The sequence below is a fragment of the Genypterus blacodes genome, unplaced genomic scaffold (assembly GCF_046128005.1).
Source record: "Genypterus blacodes isolate CSIRO-AG114 ecotype Tasmania unplaced genomic scaffold, CSIRO-AGI_Gbla_v1 ptg000181l_1, whole genome shotgun sequence".
Taxonomy (NCBI): domain Eukaryota; kingdom Metazoa; phylum Chordata; class Actinopteri; order Ophidiiformes; family Ophidiidae; genus Genypterus; species Genypterus blacodes.
In genome coordinates, this window is record NW_027466982.1 from 37,501 (window position 1) to 55,000 (window position 17,500).

The 17,500-nt window shown below is 52.3% G+C and overlaps 5 protein-coding genes across 6 annotated transcripts in view; 3 read left to right on the plus strand and 2 right to left on the minus strand.

The window, feature by feature from the left end:
* The window catches only part of trim65 (tripartite motif containing 65), a 3,574-nt gene extending 973 nt beyond the window's left edge, over positions 1-2,601 (plus strand). Inside the window, exons 3-9 of the mRNA XM_076167921.1 lie at positions 1-331; positions 461-556; positions 694-924; positions 1,031-1,199; positions 1,309-1,398; positions 1,490-1,707; positions 1,785-2,601. The exon at positions 1-331 is cut by the window's left edge and continues 196 nt beyond it. Of these exons, the coding sequence (XP_076024036.1) occupies positions 1-331; positions 461-556; positions 694-924; positions 1,031-1,199; positions 1,309-1,398; positions 1,490-1,707; positions 1,785-2,093 (1,444 nt within the window). The 3' untranslated portion in view covers positions 2,094-2,601. The remainder of the gene's footprint in view (positions 332-460; positions 557-693; positions 925-1,030; positions 1,200-1,308; positions 1,399-1,489; positions 1,708-1,784) is intronic.
* Positions 2,602-2,749: 148 nt separating this feature from the next.
* wbp2 (WW domain binding protein 2) lies at positions 2,750-6,893 on the minus strand. The gene is made up of 8 exons (XM_076167926.1): positions 6,600-6,893; positions 5,403-5,511; positions 4,882-5,017; positions 4,704-4,796; positions 4,476-4,622; positions 4,279-4,401; positions 3,883-3,959; positions 2,750-3,769 (listed from the first exon to the last, which is right to left on the minus strand). The coding sequence occupies exons 1-8, from the start codon at positions 6,656-6,658 to the stop codon at positions 3,722-3,724; spliced, it is 792 nt and encodes a 263-aa protein (XP_076024041.1). The 5' UTR covers positions 6,659-6,893; the 3' UTR covers positions 2,750-3,721.
* A 302-nt stretch (positions 6,894-7,195) lies between these two features.
* cybc1 (cytochrome b-245 chaperone 1) lies at positions 7,196-9,929 on the plus strand. Its single transcript, XM_076167927.1, has 7 exons — positions 7,196-7,503; positions 7,590-7,759; positions 8,145-8,232; positions 8,362-8,403; positions 8,499-8,669; positions 8,753-8,897; positions 8,995-9,929. Exons 3-7 carry the CDS (start codon positions 8,145-8,147, stop codon positions 9,176-9,178), a joined length of 630 nt encoding a protein of 209 aa, XP_076024042.1. The 5' UTR covers positions 7,196-7,503; positions 7,590-7,759; the 3' UTR covers positions 9,179-9,929.
* Positions 9,884-13,599, minus strand: hexd (hexosaminidase d). 2 transcript variants are annotated; one of them, XM_076167923.1, is made up of 12 exons: positions 13,369-13,599; positions 13,187-13,283; positions 12,848-12,963; positions 12,716-12,767; positions 12,057-12,221; positions 11,795-11,978; positions 11,558-11,629; positions 11,136-11,334; positions 10,882-11,049; positions 10,673-10,777; positions 10,515-10,604; positions 9,884-10,406 (listed from the first exon to the last, which is right to left on the minus strand). In XM_076167923.1, exons 2-12 carry the CDS (start codon positions 13,268-13,270, stop codon positions 10,175-10,177), a joined length of 1,467 nt encoding a protein of 488 aa, XP_076024038.1. In that variant the 5' UTR covers positions 13,271-13,283; positions 13,369-13,599; the 3' UTR covers positions 9,884-10,174. The 2 variants fall into 2 exon arrangements, with proteins under 2 accessions (XP_076024038.1, XP_076024037.1); XM_076167922.1 differs by having other exon boundaries at positions 9,885-10,406; positions 12,680-12,767.
* Positions 13,600-13,891: 292 nt separating this feature from the next.
* Positions 13,892-17,500, plus strand: part of ogfod3 (2-oxoglutarate and iron dependent oxygenase domain containing 3) — a 6,250-nt gene continuing 2,641 nt past the window's right edge. Inside the window, exons 1-8 of the mRNA XM_076167925.1 lie at positions 13,892-14,159; positions 14,774-15,003; positions 15,079-15,154; positions 15,651-15,693; positions 16,011-16,075; positions 16,302-16,358; positions 16,484-16,637; positions 17,367-17,490. Of these exons, the coding sequence (XP_076024040.1) occupies positions 14,092-14,159; positions 14,774-15,003; positions 15,079-15,154; positions 15,651-15,693; positions 16,011-16,075; positions 16,302-16,358; positions 16,484-16,637; positions 17,367-17,490 (817 nt within the window). The 5' untranslated portion in view covers positions 13,892-14,091. The remainder of the gene's footprint in view (positions 14,160-14,773; positions 15,004-15,078; positions 15,155-15,650; positions 15,694-16,010; positions 16,076-16,301; positions 16,359-16,483; positions 16,638-17,366; positions 17,491-17,500) is intronic.

The following is a 17,500-nucleotide window of genomic DNA, read 5'->3' on the forward strand; positions in this document are numbered from 1 at the left end:
CACAAAGAGCAAGTCGGGCCTGGCCCCCCAGTGTCCAATCTGCCAGGAGAGGTTCAGCCCCAGGCCGGCGCTGAAGAGGAACGTGTCCCTGTCTCTGCTGACGGAGACGGTGAGCAGCAGCAGCGGCAGCAGCAGCGCCTCCTCCTCCTGCAGGGAGGCGCTGCTGAGGGGAGGCGAGGGAGCGAGAGCCCTGCTGCTCTGTGACCGACACAAAAAGCCTCTGGTGTATTTCTGCAGGCAGGACAAAGGCTCAGTGTGCTGTGAGTGTGCGATCAGAGAGTGTGTGAGCCACGACAAGGTGCTGCTGGAGGTGGAGCGGGACAACCAGGAGGTCAGAATACACCAAGGGCTGTCTCACTCTCTGTGTGTGTCTCACTCTGCGTGTGTGTCTCACTCTGCGTGTGTGTCTCACTCTCTGTGTCTCACTCTATGTGTCTCACTCTTGTGTGTTTGTGTGTAGCTGCTGCTGGAGAGGAAGAGTAAGGAAGTGGGTAAACTCATAGAAGACACTGAGACAAGAATAATGGAGTTAACAGAGAACATCAGCACAGCTCAGGTAGAGTCCTGACACACACACACACACACACACACACACACACACACACACACACACACACACACACACACACACACACACACACACACACACACAGCTGTATTCTCCTCAGTGTGTCCTCTCTTCTCTTATTGAAGGTGACTCTAGAGCAGACGTCCACCTGGGCGAGCATCAAGTTCAGCGCGCTGATGAAGACCCTGGTGGAGAAGCAGGAAGCCACAGAGAACTTCATCTTGGAGCAGAAGGAGGCCTCCATCTCTGAGGCCCAGGGGCGGCTGAGGGAACTCAAGGAGCAACGGCAGAAACTTGCAGAGAGCCAGGAGCAGATGTTGGAGCTCCACAGCCTCACAGACACACAGCTCATCCAGGTACGTGCGTCTGTCACAGGAAGAAGGGATCTGACCCCTGACCCTCTGACTCCTGACCCTCTGACCCCTGACCCTCTGACCCCGGCCCCCCTGTGCTTGGTTGCAGGAGTCCCTGCTGGTGGAGGTCCCTCGTCTGGAGGACATCCCGGTGGACTTCACCCCTAACCTGCAGGAGCGCCTGACGGGCATCGTAGACGTGCTGTCCCGCGTCTCCAAGCTGGTGTCAGAGGACCTGGAGAAAGCGGTGAGCACGGCTGTGGTTCAGGACAAACAGGGTGAGCCGCCGCCTCCTTCCTCCACTCCTCCTCCTCTTATCTTGTGGTATCTAAGCGTGCCTCTCTGCTGAGCGTCCTGCAGGCTCTCACGTGTTCCCTTCTTCTCCAGACTCTCCTCAGGATAAGCGGCCCGTCCTCGCCGTCGTTCCCAGCACGGCCGCTCCCTGCCGCCCGGACGGGAAGGAGGGCCTGGGAGCGTGTAAGTGGAGACACGTTTCAGCTTCCTGTGTGTCCTCCTCCATCAGACTCTTCCTCCCTGTAGACCGTTTCCTTCCTTATTCTCATTACAGACAGATGCGCGCTGACCTTTGACCCGCGCACAGCCAACGAGCACCTATTTCTGTCCCTGGAGAACCGGAGGGCGGAGCACCTGACGTCCGGGCCGCGCCCTGGCCCCGCCCACCTGGCTCGCTTTGACCACACCTGGCAGGTGCTCTGCTTCCAGAGCTTCACCCAGGGGCAGCACTACTGGGAGCTGGAGGTGTCCAAGCCCTGGGCCTACCTGGGGGTAAGGCTGCTGATGTCATGACAACCAGATGATGAGCATGTCAGTGTGATGTCTACTAAGCCCCTCCCTCTGCTCAGGTCACCTACGAGGCCATCCCCAGGAAGGAGAAGGGCAAGAGGTGCATGGTGGGAATGAACGAGCTGTCCTGGAGCCTGCAGCTGGACGAGCGGCAGCTCAGCGCCTGGCACAACGGGCGGCGGGAGCCCCTGGTCGGTCACTCTCAGCACCGCCGCGTCGGCATGCTGCTGGACTACGAGGCGGGGACCCTGACCTACTACGGTGACGGACAGACCAGGCTCCACGCCTTCCACTGTGCCTTCAACCGGGCGCTGTTCCCCGCCTGCTGGATCGGAGAGGGCGTCAGCATCACCCTGTGCTCCACATGAGGAAGACTCTTTAGAAGCTTTCTCTCTTCTCTTTGTAGTGACGTTCATCTCATGTTTGCTTCGTCTGTCTTACGTATGGAGACTCTGCTGCTGCGTCTGTGTTCCCACGCTGAGCGCTGGAGCCACACGCCTTCAGTCACACAGAGTGTGTGTGTGTGTGTGTGTGTGTGTGTGTGTGTGTGTGTGTGTGTGTGTGTGTGTGTGTGTGTGTGTGTGTGTGTGTGGCTGAGCTCAGAGCCTGGAGCTGAGGGACAGACGTCACGACTCTACAGGCCGTGTTCTGCTACTGACAAGTCCATTTGATTTGTAGCCCGATGTGACACACACAATGTCTCAGAGCTTTACAGACCCACAACATCAGGATTGAGACTGGAACACTTGGGTCCTGATGGACTCTGCTGCTCTGTACAGACGTCTTAGAGGACGTGGAGGCTTTGGACTGAATGCTGAGCTCTGGTCCAGGCGGGCTGGGACCTTGGGTGGCTCACAGCTCAGGACATCACACACACCCCTCTGTCCAAAAGCACAAGGAGGAGCGGCTGAGTGAGGAGAGGAACTGTGGACCCGAACCTCCCTGTGGCCCCGAACCTCCCGGGCCTCGGGGCCCTGAACCCCCCGTGCTGTGAGAAAGGAATCAAACCAAACACTGGTGTTTCACATGAATCCAGATCCATTTAATAAACCCATTCCAAAGCACGCCTGTTAGCTGACATCATGCTTTGTTTGTCATTTGACATAAAATCAATCAATAAATTAGTTTGGAAATAAATACATTAGAATTGTTCTGCTTACAGCCTGAACAGGAGCCGATGCATAGCAACTTTAAAGTGCAACAAATGAGCCACGGATACGGGACAGGGAGAAGTAGAGAGGGAGGAAGAGGAGACGAGGCTCCGCTTACGCACCGACCTCTGACCTCACACTAGACGGACTAACGGAGGAGCTCGTCTGACCCCGTGATGGCCAAACAGGATGTGACATCACTGGGCCAGAGCCAGATTATGTCCGGCTCTAATCCCAGATCAGGGATGGGCTGCTGGGCTCTGATCTTCACTGAGACGCCCCTGTCCCAGCTTCACCTTCATCTCCTCCTTAAAGCTCTAAACATTAAACGCCTGCACACACACACACACCATAGAAAGCTCAAACACTGCGGCGGGCTGGCCTGTGGGCTCCTTCAGCAGAGCGATGGAGCTCCTTCCCCTCAGGCAGGATGGAGAGACGCTCATAGAAAATCTGATCTGAGCTTCGGGGCTTCGCCAGGTTGAAGGTTTGGGTGGCAGTTTGACTCGCAAGGCAGGAAATACTAAAATAGCTATTCAGGGTACAAAACCTCAGTAAGTCGCCCCCAGAGCCTGACCGCTTTGGTCTGAACAACAGTGGTCTTCATCATCATCATCATCATCTTGTCCCCACACGTTTCCCCTCAGGCTGCAGGAGTTTCTGAAGAGGATGGAGCTGACAAACAGCCGGTGACTTTAGGAATCATTGGAAGGAATGAAGAGAGAGAGTTAAGCAATGGAAAATGGGATCCAAAGGGAGGGATGGAGAGGAGGGTGAGAGAGGGAATACAGTGAAGAGCTTTGGCCTTCCTGGCGTCCAGTTAGGGGGGGGGGGGGGGGGGGGGTCTACTGGTTCTTCTTGTCTTCAGGAGGAGAGTATGGAGGAGGCTTGTCCTGGAGGAGCAGAGGAGTGTTTAGGTTCAGGTAACATTAACCCTACGATAGATGATCAATACACCATCAATACACTGATGTGTGTGTGTGTCTGTGTGTGTGTGTGTGTGTACCTGTGGCAGGTAGACATGCGTCGGGGGCAGAGAGGCGCTGCTGGCACTCGCTGCTGCCTCAGCTGCTTTGGCCTCCGCTGAGACAGAGACAGAGGGGACAGAGGGGACGAGTCCCTGTGTGAGACACTCTGCTTCATGAGGAAGGGAAGAGGAGGAGGAGGAGGAGGAGGAGCATTCTGCTCTACAGAGCTCCCCCACCAGGGGGCAGCAGGGAGGGACTTCCTCTGGGTAAGGACAGTGACTAATACCCTTGCTCCCCTCTCCATGCAGTGCTACAGCGCCTCCTAGAGGACATCACTCATCATCTCTATGATTAGACTCAGTCAGCAGGTCCACTCAGGCTCAGCTGGATGAATGAGCCACTAAGAGCTGGGGTGAACGCTGGCCGTCACTCACCTGCTGACGTAGAGGGGAGGTCCGGGTCCCGTGGGGGCTGCTGGCCCAGGTGGGCGGAGTACGGGGGAGGGGGGATGTAGGCGGCCGAGGCGTCGAAGGCCGGGGGGGTGGGGTAGAACCCGCCTGGACAGGAAGCACAGGTTAGGCCTCTGTGACACGGAGCTGAGGCTGTCATGGTAACGTGAAGCGGCGGGTACCTTGAGGGGGGGCGGTGGGGTAGGAGTAGCCAGGGGGGGGTCCGGCAGGGTACATCCCGTTAGCAGGGGGAGGAGGGTAAGTGTAGGCGCCGTTGGCCATATAAGGGCATCCACCAAAGCCAGGGTTCACCGGCTGACCTCTGGACGCTGCACACACACACACACACACACACATGCTTATCTATCCAGCAGGTCATCCAGCAGAGTGACCCAGGAGCGACCTCTCACCCTGAGCTGCCACCTGCATCATGCACTGGCCGAACTCGATGGCTCCTCCTGCAGCAAACACCAGCTTGAAGGCAGCGGCGCCCTCCCAGCCGCCTGGGACACACAGGACACAGCATCAATCACTGCACTGCAGCGCCCACAGATGGCTTTAAGTGCTCACACACACACACACACAGACCTGCAGGCTCTGCGCTGATGGAGCCTTTGATGTAATTTGCCCCCAGCACCGGCTGCTTGACCTCACAGCCCTTCATCAGGTAGAAGGGCATCATGAAGGACTGCAGGGCGTCACGGCCTTTGGCCACGAAGATCACCTGAGGGGAGACGACATCATCACAACCTCCTCCTCCTCCTGAGGCCCAGAGCTAAATGAGCCTGCCACACACACACACACACACACACACACACACTGTCTTCTTCAGGACGCCACTCTGACCCTAACAGCTCCTTCTCTTCTGCTGGCTCCTTGTCTTGGTTGGGCTCAGGCTGTAAACTTCTGCTCCGCTCCAGGAGGACAGAATGATTCTGAGCTCCCAGAGAGAGGAGCTGCTCCATGGTTCCTTCTCATCTAAACATCACTGAACTGATCCACTAACATGACTTCATGTAATCACTCTGACCATGCACAGCTCCACGCCTGAGGCTCCGTACAGAACAGGCGGAGGAGGAGGAGGAGGAGGCTCTGCTCCGGTCTCTCACCCTGTATGGAGTCAGGTAGATGCTGCCCTTCTTGCTCTTCCTGAAGGCTTCAGGCAGACGCTCCGCATCAGAGAAAACCAGCTCCACGTTATCATGGTTCATCAACACACTGGAGACAGAGAGGGAAGAGGAGACACACACCTTTAACCTTAAACTAACCAGTGTGAGCTGTGTGTGTGTGTGTGCAGACAACCAAGGGACTGTGAGGAGCCAGATCATCAAAAGAGTCAGAAACAACCAAGGAATGCTGGCGTTGGCTGTTTTGGTAAATGAGAGAGGCTATTTTGGCCTTGGCAGAGGTGTGGTGCAGTAACCTTAGTGAGACGGGTCAGGCCTGAGAAGCTGCTAAATCAGATCAGGGTTGTTGTGCCACCAGTTACCAGACGTCTAGTGTCAGTTACTTCCAGTAAACAGTGTTAGACAGGATTACACTTCCTCTGCCTGAGTGACAGCAGTTTAGTGCGGCTTTGAGCTCAGATTTAATATCATGGTTCCAGCAACCTGAACATTAGTGTGACTCAGTGTCGCTCTGCTCACACACACACACTCACATGCTTGTTGAGGCAGAGTGCAGCTGTTGATGCAGCGCAGCAGAAACGTTCCTGCAGTATGCGAGGCACTTGAACGCCGCACACAAACACAACTCGCAGTCACAGCTCGACTGCAGCTTCAACATTTCACAATTAATAATGGCGTCACCGATGCTTAATGGCAACTAAACGCACACAGATGACAGGTCCGACATTTCGAGCCCAGCAGGCTGGAGGCGGACGCAGAGAGTCCGGTCCAGTTTCCCCTCAGCGCCCTCCCGTTACCGCTGTACCGGAGCCGGGCTCAGTGTGTGCGGCGAACAATACTTTAACACTTATTTCAAGTCAAAGTCCAACTCGGCAAACATGTGAATGATCATGCAGCGCTTCACTTCCATGCGTAACAACTGTGAAGTCTCTGAAGCCTCCGGGATCAGAGCGAAGAAGCGACAACTTCACTTTAGCTTTTACATCGGTGTTACATAAGAATCTACTATAGGGTTTAGTCCTACAAAATCAGATGCCTGCCGTTATGCAGGGACATAAACCGGACCAGATGAGAACTGTATGTTTCTGACGGAGTTCTGTATATGAGTGCATGGAACTTGTCGGTGTCTGCTTCTCGGATAACGGACACCGACACCGAGCTGTTAGCTAGTACTGGTACCTCTCGCTGTTGTTGATGATGACTCCGCCGGACTCCGAGTGGTTCTGGTTCAGCGTCATGTCGGCTTCTTTCCACGCACGTCGACAGAAGGTTTAGGGTCAGTGTTGTTCCGTCGGGGGCTCGGTGCTGGTCCGCCGGGGGCTCTGGGCTCTGGGCTCTGGGCTCGGTTCTCGGTTCTCGGTTCTCGGGCCTGCTGTATCTGCGGCTCCGTGTTGTTGTTGTGATAATGCTGCGCGCGGGCCGTGCACCTGCCCTTACGCCATCCGTATGACCGCCCACCGCCTCACGTCATGCTGCCTTCACGGGCTCTACGTGAGTCGTTTTCTCTAAACATTCAGTCAGTTTCGAGGTTCGTTGCAAAATGTTACATTTCTTGATATATCCGCCAAATATGCGGTCAGGTATATTTGAAATAAAATGGTAAGTATAACATGGTTAAATTTGCACATGTTGATTGGTTGATATTTGTTATCGATTAGACATGATACCCCCCAAAAATTAAATGTGATTCTTTGACTGTAGATATATCTACATCTGTATATTTCTACATCTGTACATATCTACATATGTATATATCTACAATGCTCCCACCGCGCATGCGCAAAAGAATCCAATCAGAAGATCCGGAAGTGTTGCGTTTTTCCTCAAAACCTCCCCAGAGTAAGCTAAAGAGGATTTTATTGAATTTTCTGCACGGCGTAAACCTCAAATAATTCAAATACACAAAAAGCAAGCGTTTATCATTTGCCTGTCGCGATTTAGCGTTATAGCTTCTCTAGCTAGCAAAAGTTTGCGACTTGTCAAAATAAAAATGTTCAGCGGTCGTAGTTTGTAAAATGAACAGCAATCGTAACACCGGAGCTATTTCTGAGTTCAGCAGTGTACCAACACTTTTGCGTTTCAGGTAAGTAAAACAATTTACCGTCGTCAAATATATATTATTCTTTGATTTGTTTCCTAATGATTCCAGGCTTTTATTCTGAATTGTAGATGAAATCCAATCAGAATCGACGGATCCAGGAAGGAAGTCTCGCCCTTCAGGACAGTTACAGTAATGTGACTTCTACTTCCTCATAATTCATTCCACGCGTTTCCTCCTATTTAGGCTCTTTTGCTCAGTCGTTTTGGCAACAATCTAACGGCAAACAGAAGAGCAGAAGGTAAGAAATATGAAACATGTTAAGTTATTGTTTTTGTCTGTGCTGGGGAGACAGTTTGGAGTGTTTTCATCTTCTCACCGCAGCATCCGGTGTGGTTGTTTGGCTTCTTTTTTTTTGCCGTAATTTAAAAAAATCCTTTTTAAATGAGGATTTAAAAAGGATTTGTTTAAAAAAAATCCTTTTTGAATTACTATTGTCTATAAATCGTTAACCTAGAATATTTATATACATTTGTGAATTTAAGTGCGAAATTAACTGACGGCATTAAACGTTTACTAATTAATAGCGTTCTCACACCATACTTAAATACTGTATTAAAGGTATTCTCAAAGGATTGAGATAGAAATGTGCAAATGAAAGTGTGAACGTGTGTATTTGTCTTCAGATGGGCTACATGTGTGTAGAGGAGCACAGCTCCACTCTGCTTCACCTGAAGAGATCCCCGGGGATTCGCTCCTGGTCTCTCCTGGTTGGTAAGTCTGTTTGTGTGTGCAAATGCTGTTCAAACTGTCTGTGAACAAATATGGAGTCCATACTGGCTCTCAAATGTACATGTAGGCAGTAATATCCTCCACTGTGATGCGTTTGTCTTTGAACTGCAGGCATAGGATCAGTAGGCCTGGCAGCAGCATACTACAGCTCAGGTACGCCTCACACTCTTACCTGGTTTGCATGACTCTGCACATTGCCGCCTGCGTCTCACACCTCTTTGTTGTGTCCTGCGTCCTGTTGCTCACAGACAGCATCCTGTGGAAGCTGTTCTACGTGACCGGCTGTCTGTTTGTGGCCATGCAGAACATGGAGGAGTGGGAGGAGGCCGTGTTCGACAAGACCAGGAACCTGATCGAGCTCAAGACCTTTAGCTTGTATGCGGTGATCCTGACGTTATGGAGGAAAGGCCAGGAGAGGGGTGAGTGATGGCTCAGAGTGTGGGCAGGGTCACAGCTCTCCAGCGGGCTCTAGAGGTTCTCTTCTTCTTCCTTTCTCTCTCAGTCGTGTTGGATCTGATGCATCTGCATGATGTCAGCGTCAAAGAGGAGAAGGTTCGATATTTAGGGAAAGGCTACCTGCTGATGCTGCGGCTGGCCACGGGCTTCTCCTACCCCCTCACCCAGAGCGCCACGCTGGGGGGCCGCAGGTAGGACACTGCTCACTATGTTTACATTCACTCAACACTCTGACTGTCTCTCTGTACTGGGATGAAACCTTCCTCCTTCCTTTGTCCTGTCTGTCAGCGACGTGGAGGCGGTGGCGGCGTTGCTGAAGCGATTCTTGGGCCTGGAGGAGCTGCAGCAGCAGAGGCAGCAGGAGACCGAGGAGGACTTTGAAGATGGTGATGATGAAGAGGAGGAGGAGGAGGGAGATTATTTAATCCACTCCACAAATGATGAGGATGATGATGAAGATGATGAACAATGATGTCTCAAAGATGAATGAGTTGTGTGTGAGTGTGTGAGCCTCAGCAGGGCCTGGAGCTGAGCCGGGTGTGTGAATGGGTTTGAGGGCATTATAGCTCTGGTCATACTTCTGCATGTAGCCTCCTTCAGCGACTCCATGATTGTTTTGTTTGAAAGTGTCTCGGCATCTTTCCTCCTTTTAACCCTTTGCGGGCCTTTAAACCCTAAACCACAGAGACACCAGGATGTCTCCGGTCAAAGCTCAGGCTTGTAGCTTCACATCAGTGTTTGTGTTTTGTTGATAGACCAGTAGAGGCGCTGTAGAGCAGGGGGGCAGCATTTCACTGTAAACTCCCCGGCCTGCTTGGCATTAAATGTACGTTCATGTTACACACGAGCACAACAGACAGATGCTGCATGTTCACAGCGTGTGTGAATCTGGAACCGCTCAGTAGAACCAGAACCAAAGTGTTCCTGACAGTGGCAGACCTCAGAGGGTTAATGAGGGATCAGAACGTCTCTAACTAAGCTGGACTCTTCTTGATGTGATCACTGCTTCTTCCCACAGTCTGTGGCTCACCCAGTCTGTAACCACCTGCTCACTGCGTGTGTGTGGAGCCTTCATGCTCCCTTACTGTCACACACACACACACTCAGTGAAGCTCAGGCAAACACTGGAGCCACAGAGGACCAATCAGACCGTCGGTTGTTTTTAAGATCTTTGTTTACTTTTATATATTTGCAGGAATTACATTAAAACATTTGTTTATAAACATTGAAGTCTTTACTGCAGTTTGCATTCAGATGAAGAGATCAATCACAGATCCAAACGGCTCCTGACTTCACAGCTCAGTCGCTTTGATTCCTCCTGGTTTGGCTTCAGTTTGTGAACTGTTTGTTATTTCAGTGATTTTAGACCCAAACCCATCAGAGCAGACAGATTTGTGTCTGATTCTTCTTAGTGATATTTATTCAATCAGTATGTGGGAGATAACATCAACATCATCTCCACATCATGTCATTCATCTCCCACACTGGGCCGTTCAGTGGGAGCTGCAGGTGAAGGTGAAGGATCCTTCTGTGGCAGCATCTCCTCCAGACAGACCCTGATGTCCTCTGTGACCCTCTGTAGAGGGGCGGTGACAGGGACCACGTGCTGCTCTATCCACTCCTGCACCACAGAGTCTGGGTAGAGGCGACGCATCTCCTCCCACAGCGCCTCCACCTTCTGCTCCAACGCCGTCAAATACCTGAAGACACCAGGAGAGAGGGAGAGGACTTACAACATCTTACAACAAACACACCAAGCTGAATGACTCCAGACTCCAGAGGGTGAAGATGTAAAGATCCAGGCTCACGTTGTGGCTTGGCTGTGAATCTGCATGGCGATAAGCGGGCTGACCCTCTTCCTCTGCCGGTGGTACGGACTGAGCCATCCTCTCACACACCTGCAGGAGCACAGACCGTCACACAGGTACGTAGCAGCTGTCTGTCTGTCAGTCTGTCTGTCACTCACATGCTGTTTTCAAAACCACAAACGTCCTCTGAGTTGAGCGTAGACGTGAGCTCCACGATGATCTCCGCCAGCCTCCTGCCAACAAACGGGTCGCCTGCAGAAGCCCTGAAGATCAGAAGACCAAAACCCTGTTACCATGGGGATCCAGGTGTAAACCCTGTGAAGCGTGCGTGTGTGTGTGTGTGTGTGTGTCAGGCTGCAGCTCTGACCCGGAGCTCTCCAGGTCCTCCACCTCCACAGACGAGACGCTCAGGCGCTGCATCACTCTGCTCTGAGCCTCGCCACCAAACTGCCCACAGACCAGCGTCTCCAGGCAGGACGCCAGTGATGGAAGAGCCACGGGCATCAGCTCGCACAGCACGGACAGGTGGTCGTACCTGAGGACAGACACGCAGCAGAGCAGCTCAACATCTAGAGCTCAACATCATGAAGTGTAACCCTTTAGTGATCAGACCATGATCACCTCTGCCAGCCTGTGAGGGCCACGCCCAGCAGCTTCACGCCCGGCGACACGCCGGCCGCCACCTTGAGCCACTGCAGGTGATTGTCCACGTGTCTCTGCGTCTTGGTCACTGTGGTGTGGACGTGGGTGGAGCCTTTGAAGGAAGTGGCCGCCCACAGCTCAGACAGACCGGCACTACTGTACTTCTCCAGTAGAGACACTGAGAGAGAGAGACACACACACACACACACACACACACACACACACACACACACACACACACACACACACACACACACACACACACACACACACACACACACACACACACACACACACACACACACACACACACACACACACACACACACACACACACACACCTGCCTGAGAGCCTGTGTGTATGACATCATCATATCAGACCTGCTGTATGGAGTCCTCACCTGTTGTGTCCACATCCAGAGCCGGGCCGTAGTCCCACAGCATGGGCTGGACGAGTCCAACCAGGCCGCTGGCTGCAGACACAACACACACACACACACACACACACACAGGTGAGGCTTCAGCTCAGACTCACACTCATTCAGCAGAGTAGGATCATGGAAGGTGTTGGGCACTCTGGGGTCACAGGCTCATCAGGGTTCAGGTCAGGGCCTCCTCCTCCTCCTCCTCCTCCTCACCTCTCAGCGTATCGGGGCTCATCCCTCTCATCATGTCGTCCCACATGATGATGTTCATGTGAGGCCACGCCTCCTTGATGGCCTTGGCCAGCTTGGTCACGTGACTCAGGAAGAGCTGCTCCACCGTGCGTCCAGGTGAGGCCAACCACTGCTTTGACTCCTCCCCCTCTCCCAGCAGATAGACCTGGAGCAGCAGAGACACCGTGTTCACTCTCAAAGAGCTCAGCTGCTTCTCACTCCTTTAAGCTGAATGTGATCTCACCTCATCTGCTCCGATGTGCAGAGTGTGGAGGTCTGGATGAAGATCAACCACCTGCCTGAGCATCTTCATCAGCAGCTGGAGCCCCTCAGCTCTGTGGGGGTTCAGGGTGCCCACACAGTGGTCCAGCTCCCGGAGCTCCCTCAGGGACTCCTGCTTCAACACAAACTACAACAAGAGACACACACCATGACCTCACACACAACAAGCAACTGGAACCATGGTAACAGTTCTAAAGGTTGATTGATATGTTCTGAGCCTATCATAGAAAGAGCCAAGAACACAGGATGAAGAACTTCAACTTCACTTGCTTACAGTTTATAACATGTCTCTGTGTTTGTTCCCCTGAGTCACGTGGGTCAGTGTGTAGATGTGTGTGCTCCTCTTCCAGGTCTGCAGGTCTTTGAATGGACCCTTATGGACCCATGTTTAGTGCTGGGATCCATTCAAGGACCTGATATCTAACCTATCCTTCCATTACTCTACAAAGATCAACATGGATCATGTGATAGCTTTGGTGTTTGTGTTTGGAAAGAGGTAAACAATCTTTCCTATGTGTCAGGCTCAGAACTTATCAGTCACACCTCTTACAAACAGGACAGAGGACAGGAGGACGTCTGCCTCACTTCCATGTGACCAAACGTCTGCACCAGTGGGATCACCTCCAGCCCCCTGGAGCGGGCAACCTCCTGGATAGACAAGACCTCCTCTGGGCTGCAGACAGAGCACTCAGTAAGCAAACACATGATGAGACCAGTGTGTGTGTGTGTGTGTGTGTGTGTGTGTGTGTCCACCTGTAAGCAGGCTGAGCTGTGGCCTGCAGCAGCCGGAGCTCCCCCTCATAAGGAAACACATCCTCGTACTCCATCAGCAGGCCGTCAGCTCCCAGCTCAGAGAACAAGGCCATCAGCTGAGGGGGAGCGAGGTGCAGTGGGAGGAGAGGACATGGTGAGCTCATTACATCACTGCTATGTGTCCACATGCTCAGGAGGAACAAATGATACAAAGACTGTAATGCGTTCAAACCCTGAGCCATAACGCTATGAGCCCCCCCTCCAAACAAACAAACAAACATCAGTGAAGTCATGTGGATGTAAATTCCCTTTCAAATGGGGTTGAAGCTGTGATCTTACCTGGTGGAGGTATTCTATTCTTGGTGGGGCTCCTTTTAAATCCAGGTGAACGAGCTTCCTCCCATTGGGCCAAGGTGGACTCATGGTGCCGCCGAGCCTGCAGGGCACAGACACAGGTAAGACAACAACACACAAACATGCTCATGTGTGTGGACCAGAGTCACACAACTGACTGGACTCACCGGCACAGACGGGTTACCAGGTTACCACGGAGTGTCACCGGGGGGTTTTGGACTAACCCTAACCCTAACACAGGTTCGAGCAATTTAAGCAGGCAGTGTTTTCAGGCGCTTCCTGGTAATCTGTAATTGATTAGTCGTGTCTCAGCAGACCGAGCCGCGCGCTTGAGCTCGTATTTACTGTAGCGACAGGACAAGACGAAAGCTTTGTGTTGCTTTGCGATGGCATGTATATGTATTATATTCTATTTAATACATTATATCTCTTTGTGGCTGTCGTAGAACTCACGTAGAATCTCTTTAAGCAATGTATTCTTAGGCGTACGGATATCGGCAATCGATTAGTAGGGTCTCAGTAATGGATGGGAGAAAGGGTGCCGCGAGCTTTAGCTACTTTGCTAATATTTAGATTTACTTTTAGCCTCGACTATAGAGACTATAAAACACCAAACCCAACCTTTATGTTTATGGTGTCTAACGGGAGCAGCCGAAGGGAGAAGACGAAGTATATGTGTAGTTCTGTGGGGCCACATAGATCCGGACGTGGGCCAATAGAAACACTCCTTTCTCATTCGTAGCGCCAATCAGATCGGTCGACTCCCGCCCACCCGGAAGTGACAAAGAGTGAAGTCCTGCATGCAGAGATAATAATGATGGTGATGAGCTTCTGCTGGGTGAAACTCCACGCTCGGGCCATTCTGGGTTAATTTGAAGTTTGGACACGAAATGGCGCCAATGCAACGAGGTAACAAGAGAGTAACAAACGCCACGGAGATCGAGAAGAAGATAAAAAGGTGAGCGAGAAGCTACAACGATGAATCCGAGCAGCTCACCAACACTAGAGAGGATGAAGAGTCAACACACCAAGAGTGTCTGCTCTCTTATACTGTATTACTATCATACTGTAGCGCGATCTTTAGTTTATACCGACTCATGCACATGCACATCACGTCATTATACTACACTATATTCTATACTGAAGGCATTATATTGCAGATGTGTTCTCTCCTTTCTCCTTTCTCCTTTCTCCTTCTTCTTTCCCATTGAATATTGGAGTTGAAGTCTTCGTCTATTTCCTAGCTTTGCTCAGGGATTCAAACCAAAGAAGCGTGTCAGAAATGAGGCAAACTCAGTCCAGTGTACCTTCAGCCATGTTGTTTCACAGGTCACCAGGTCAGAGGTCACCAGGTCATGGTACCACAGTGCTGTAAGGGAGGAGGAAGATAAGTGACAGCAGACCGGAGACGATCTGTTTTTGTTTGTGATCCATCTTCCTCACCAAGCAGCTGGTTGATGCTCTCAGCTCCTCATCACACAGCAGCATCTTAATGTCTAACCAGCTGTTGATTCCTAAGGTTTTGTCTGAATCTGTGGTTGATCTCTTCCTCCCCTGCTGTGTGTCCCTCAGAGGAAACGCCCTGAGGCAGGGCTCAGCATGGCGGGGCTCCCGGGGGCCTGTGGCCTTGCTGCTGCTGGTGGCTGCTTGTGTGTTCGGGGCGGCGTCCTGGCTCTACTTGACCTCTCGGGACACGGAGGTCACAGAGACTCTGGTGAGGCGGGGGGAGCTGGTCTCTCCTGACCCCAGGGTCTACACCGTCCAGTGCTCCGACGACTACGAGCAGCACAAACGCTTCCCAGGTGAGGCCCTGCTCTCCGGCTGTGCCTGCGGGTCCTAATCACAGCTAACTGACTGATTATTTCTGTGTTTCCCAGGATGCACTCCTGTGACGTGTGGCCGTGCAGTCACAGACGGCGTGGTGAGCAGGGAGGAAGCTCAGGCCCTCAGGAGGTAAACATCTGTACAGATGTTCTCACCTCTCCTCTGGGAGTGGACATCTCTGACCGTGTCCCTCTGTGTCCCCCCCTCTGTCCCCCCCTCTGTCTCTCCCTCTGTCTCTCCCTCTGTCTCTCCCTCTGTCCCTCTCTGTGTCCCCCTCTCTGTCCCTGTCTGTCCCTCTCTCTGTCCCCCTCTCTGTCCCCCTCTCTGTCCCTCTCTCTGTCCCTCTCTCTGTCCCTGTCTGTCCCTCTCTCTTTCCCTCTCTGTGTCCCTCTCTGTCCCCCTCTCTGTCTCTCCCTCTGTCCCTCTCTGTGTCCCTCTCTGTCCCTCTCTCTGTCCCTCTCTGTCCCTCTCTGTGTCCCTCTCTGTCCCCCTCTCTGTGTCCCCCCCTCTGTCTCTCCCTCTGTCCCTCTCTGTGTCCCTCTCTGTGTCCCTCTCTCTGTCCCTCTCTCTGTCCCTCTCTCTGTCCCTCTCTGTGTCCCTCTCTGTGTCCCTCTCTGTCCCTCAGGTTGGCTCAGAGGGGTTTGGCTCTGGCTGGATCCGATGGAGGAGTGAGTCTTTCATTTTCTTTTTACATTAATTTACTGCAGAAAATCTAGTAGCAATTTTGACCTGTTGACCTGTTGACCTGTTGACCTGTTGACCTGTTGACCTGTTGACCTGTTGACCTGCGAGCCTCCCTGGTAGGATTCTTGATGATTAGCTTTGCTGCCATATTGTTCATGAGCAGGTCTGTAGTGTAGTACCTTCTCCTGGCACTAGAGGGCAGACTGAGCTCCTCTGTGTGTGAGCAGCAGAGTGGAGCTCAGAGCACCTGAACTTTGACCTCAAGCTGAGTGAACCCCTGTGCTTGATCTGACCCCTGCAGGCCTCTATACTGGATCTCCACTCGGGGGCGCTGTCCATGGGGAAGCAGTTTGTAAACATCTACAGGTGGGACAGAGCAGTGTGTTCTCTCTCTCTCTCTCTCTCTCTCTGTGTCACTCTCTGACTGACTGACTGACTGACTGACTGACTGACCTTCTAGCTTATCTTAATTAGGAAGTAAAGATGATGTTGCTCCTCTTCCTCATGTGAAGCAGTTGGACGTTTACTGTCTGAGCTTCACACACATCTGGGTGACGTGTGTGTGTGTGTGTGTGTGTGTGTGTGTGTGTAGGTACTTTGGAGAGCAGGTTGGAGACGTGTTCACACAGGAGGATTTCCAGCTTTACAGGTGAAAAAGGTTTAATAACAAATCACTCCAGCGTTCACAGACTGACTGAAGGTCCTGGCAGCTGAATCAAACATTAAAGGGTTAAAGATGTGTGTGTGTGTCTTGTTGTGTCTCGTCCCTCTCAGCACCGTGCGTTCTCGCATCCAGACGGTCCTGGCCCAGACGTTTGGTTTGGACCCGACCCTGCTGTACCTCACCAAGCCCACCTTCTTCTCCAGGATCAACAGCACCGCCGCCAAGACGCAACACGACGAGTACTGGCACCCGCACATCGACAAGGTGACACGCACGCACGATGTCATGGAGAGGAGGAGGAGGAGGAAGAGGAGGAGCTGTGAGGGGAGGGACGCTTTGAGAACCCAACTGTTAGTTTAGATGCTTCTCAGGGGTGTGTGTGTGTGTGTGTGTGTGTGTGTGTGTGTGTGTGTGTGTGTGTGTGTGTGTGTGTGTGTGTGTGTGTGTGTGTGTGTGTGTGTGTGTGGCCTCAGACTGAGTGCAGATGGTGAAAGCTTCAGGAAACTACTGAAGCATCTGTCTCACTCTCAGGATTGATCTCTTATTAGTGATGTGAGAGAGACTGACAGGAGAGACAGGTGTGTGTGTGACGTGTTCCTGGGCCAGATGTTGTTTGTCTCCGTCCTGCAGCTCCTCCTCCTCTCCTCCTCTCCTCAGATTGACTCTAAAGTCTCTCTCCCGTCTGTCTGCTCCGTGTTGAAGCTAATAGAGTAACCAGCCTCTCATATAAATGTAAATGTCCTCCGCCTGCTCCTCGCTCCATCCATCATGCTGCTGACGTGTTGTCAGAACGCACCGCACACACGTGAATTCTGACTAGACGTCTGACTAATGAGGAAGGGCTGGACGCTGATTTGTGACCTTGACTCCACCTTTCTACCTGTCTGTGTACTTCACAAGACTGCAGCTTCATAAGATGAGCCGCTGCTTCCTGTAGCTTCCTGTCTGCTCCCTAAGTCACTGTGTCTGTCTGTCTGTCTGTCTGTCTGTCAGGTGACCTACGGCTCCTTTGACTACACCTCTCTGCTCTACCTGTCTGACTACGGCTCCCACTTCACTGGAGGAAGATTCATCTTCATGGACCAAAGTGGCAACAGGACGGTGGAACCACGGGAAGGTAAACACAG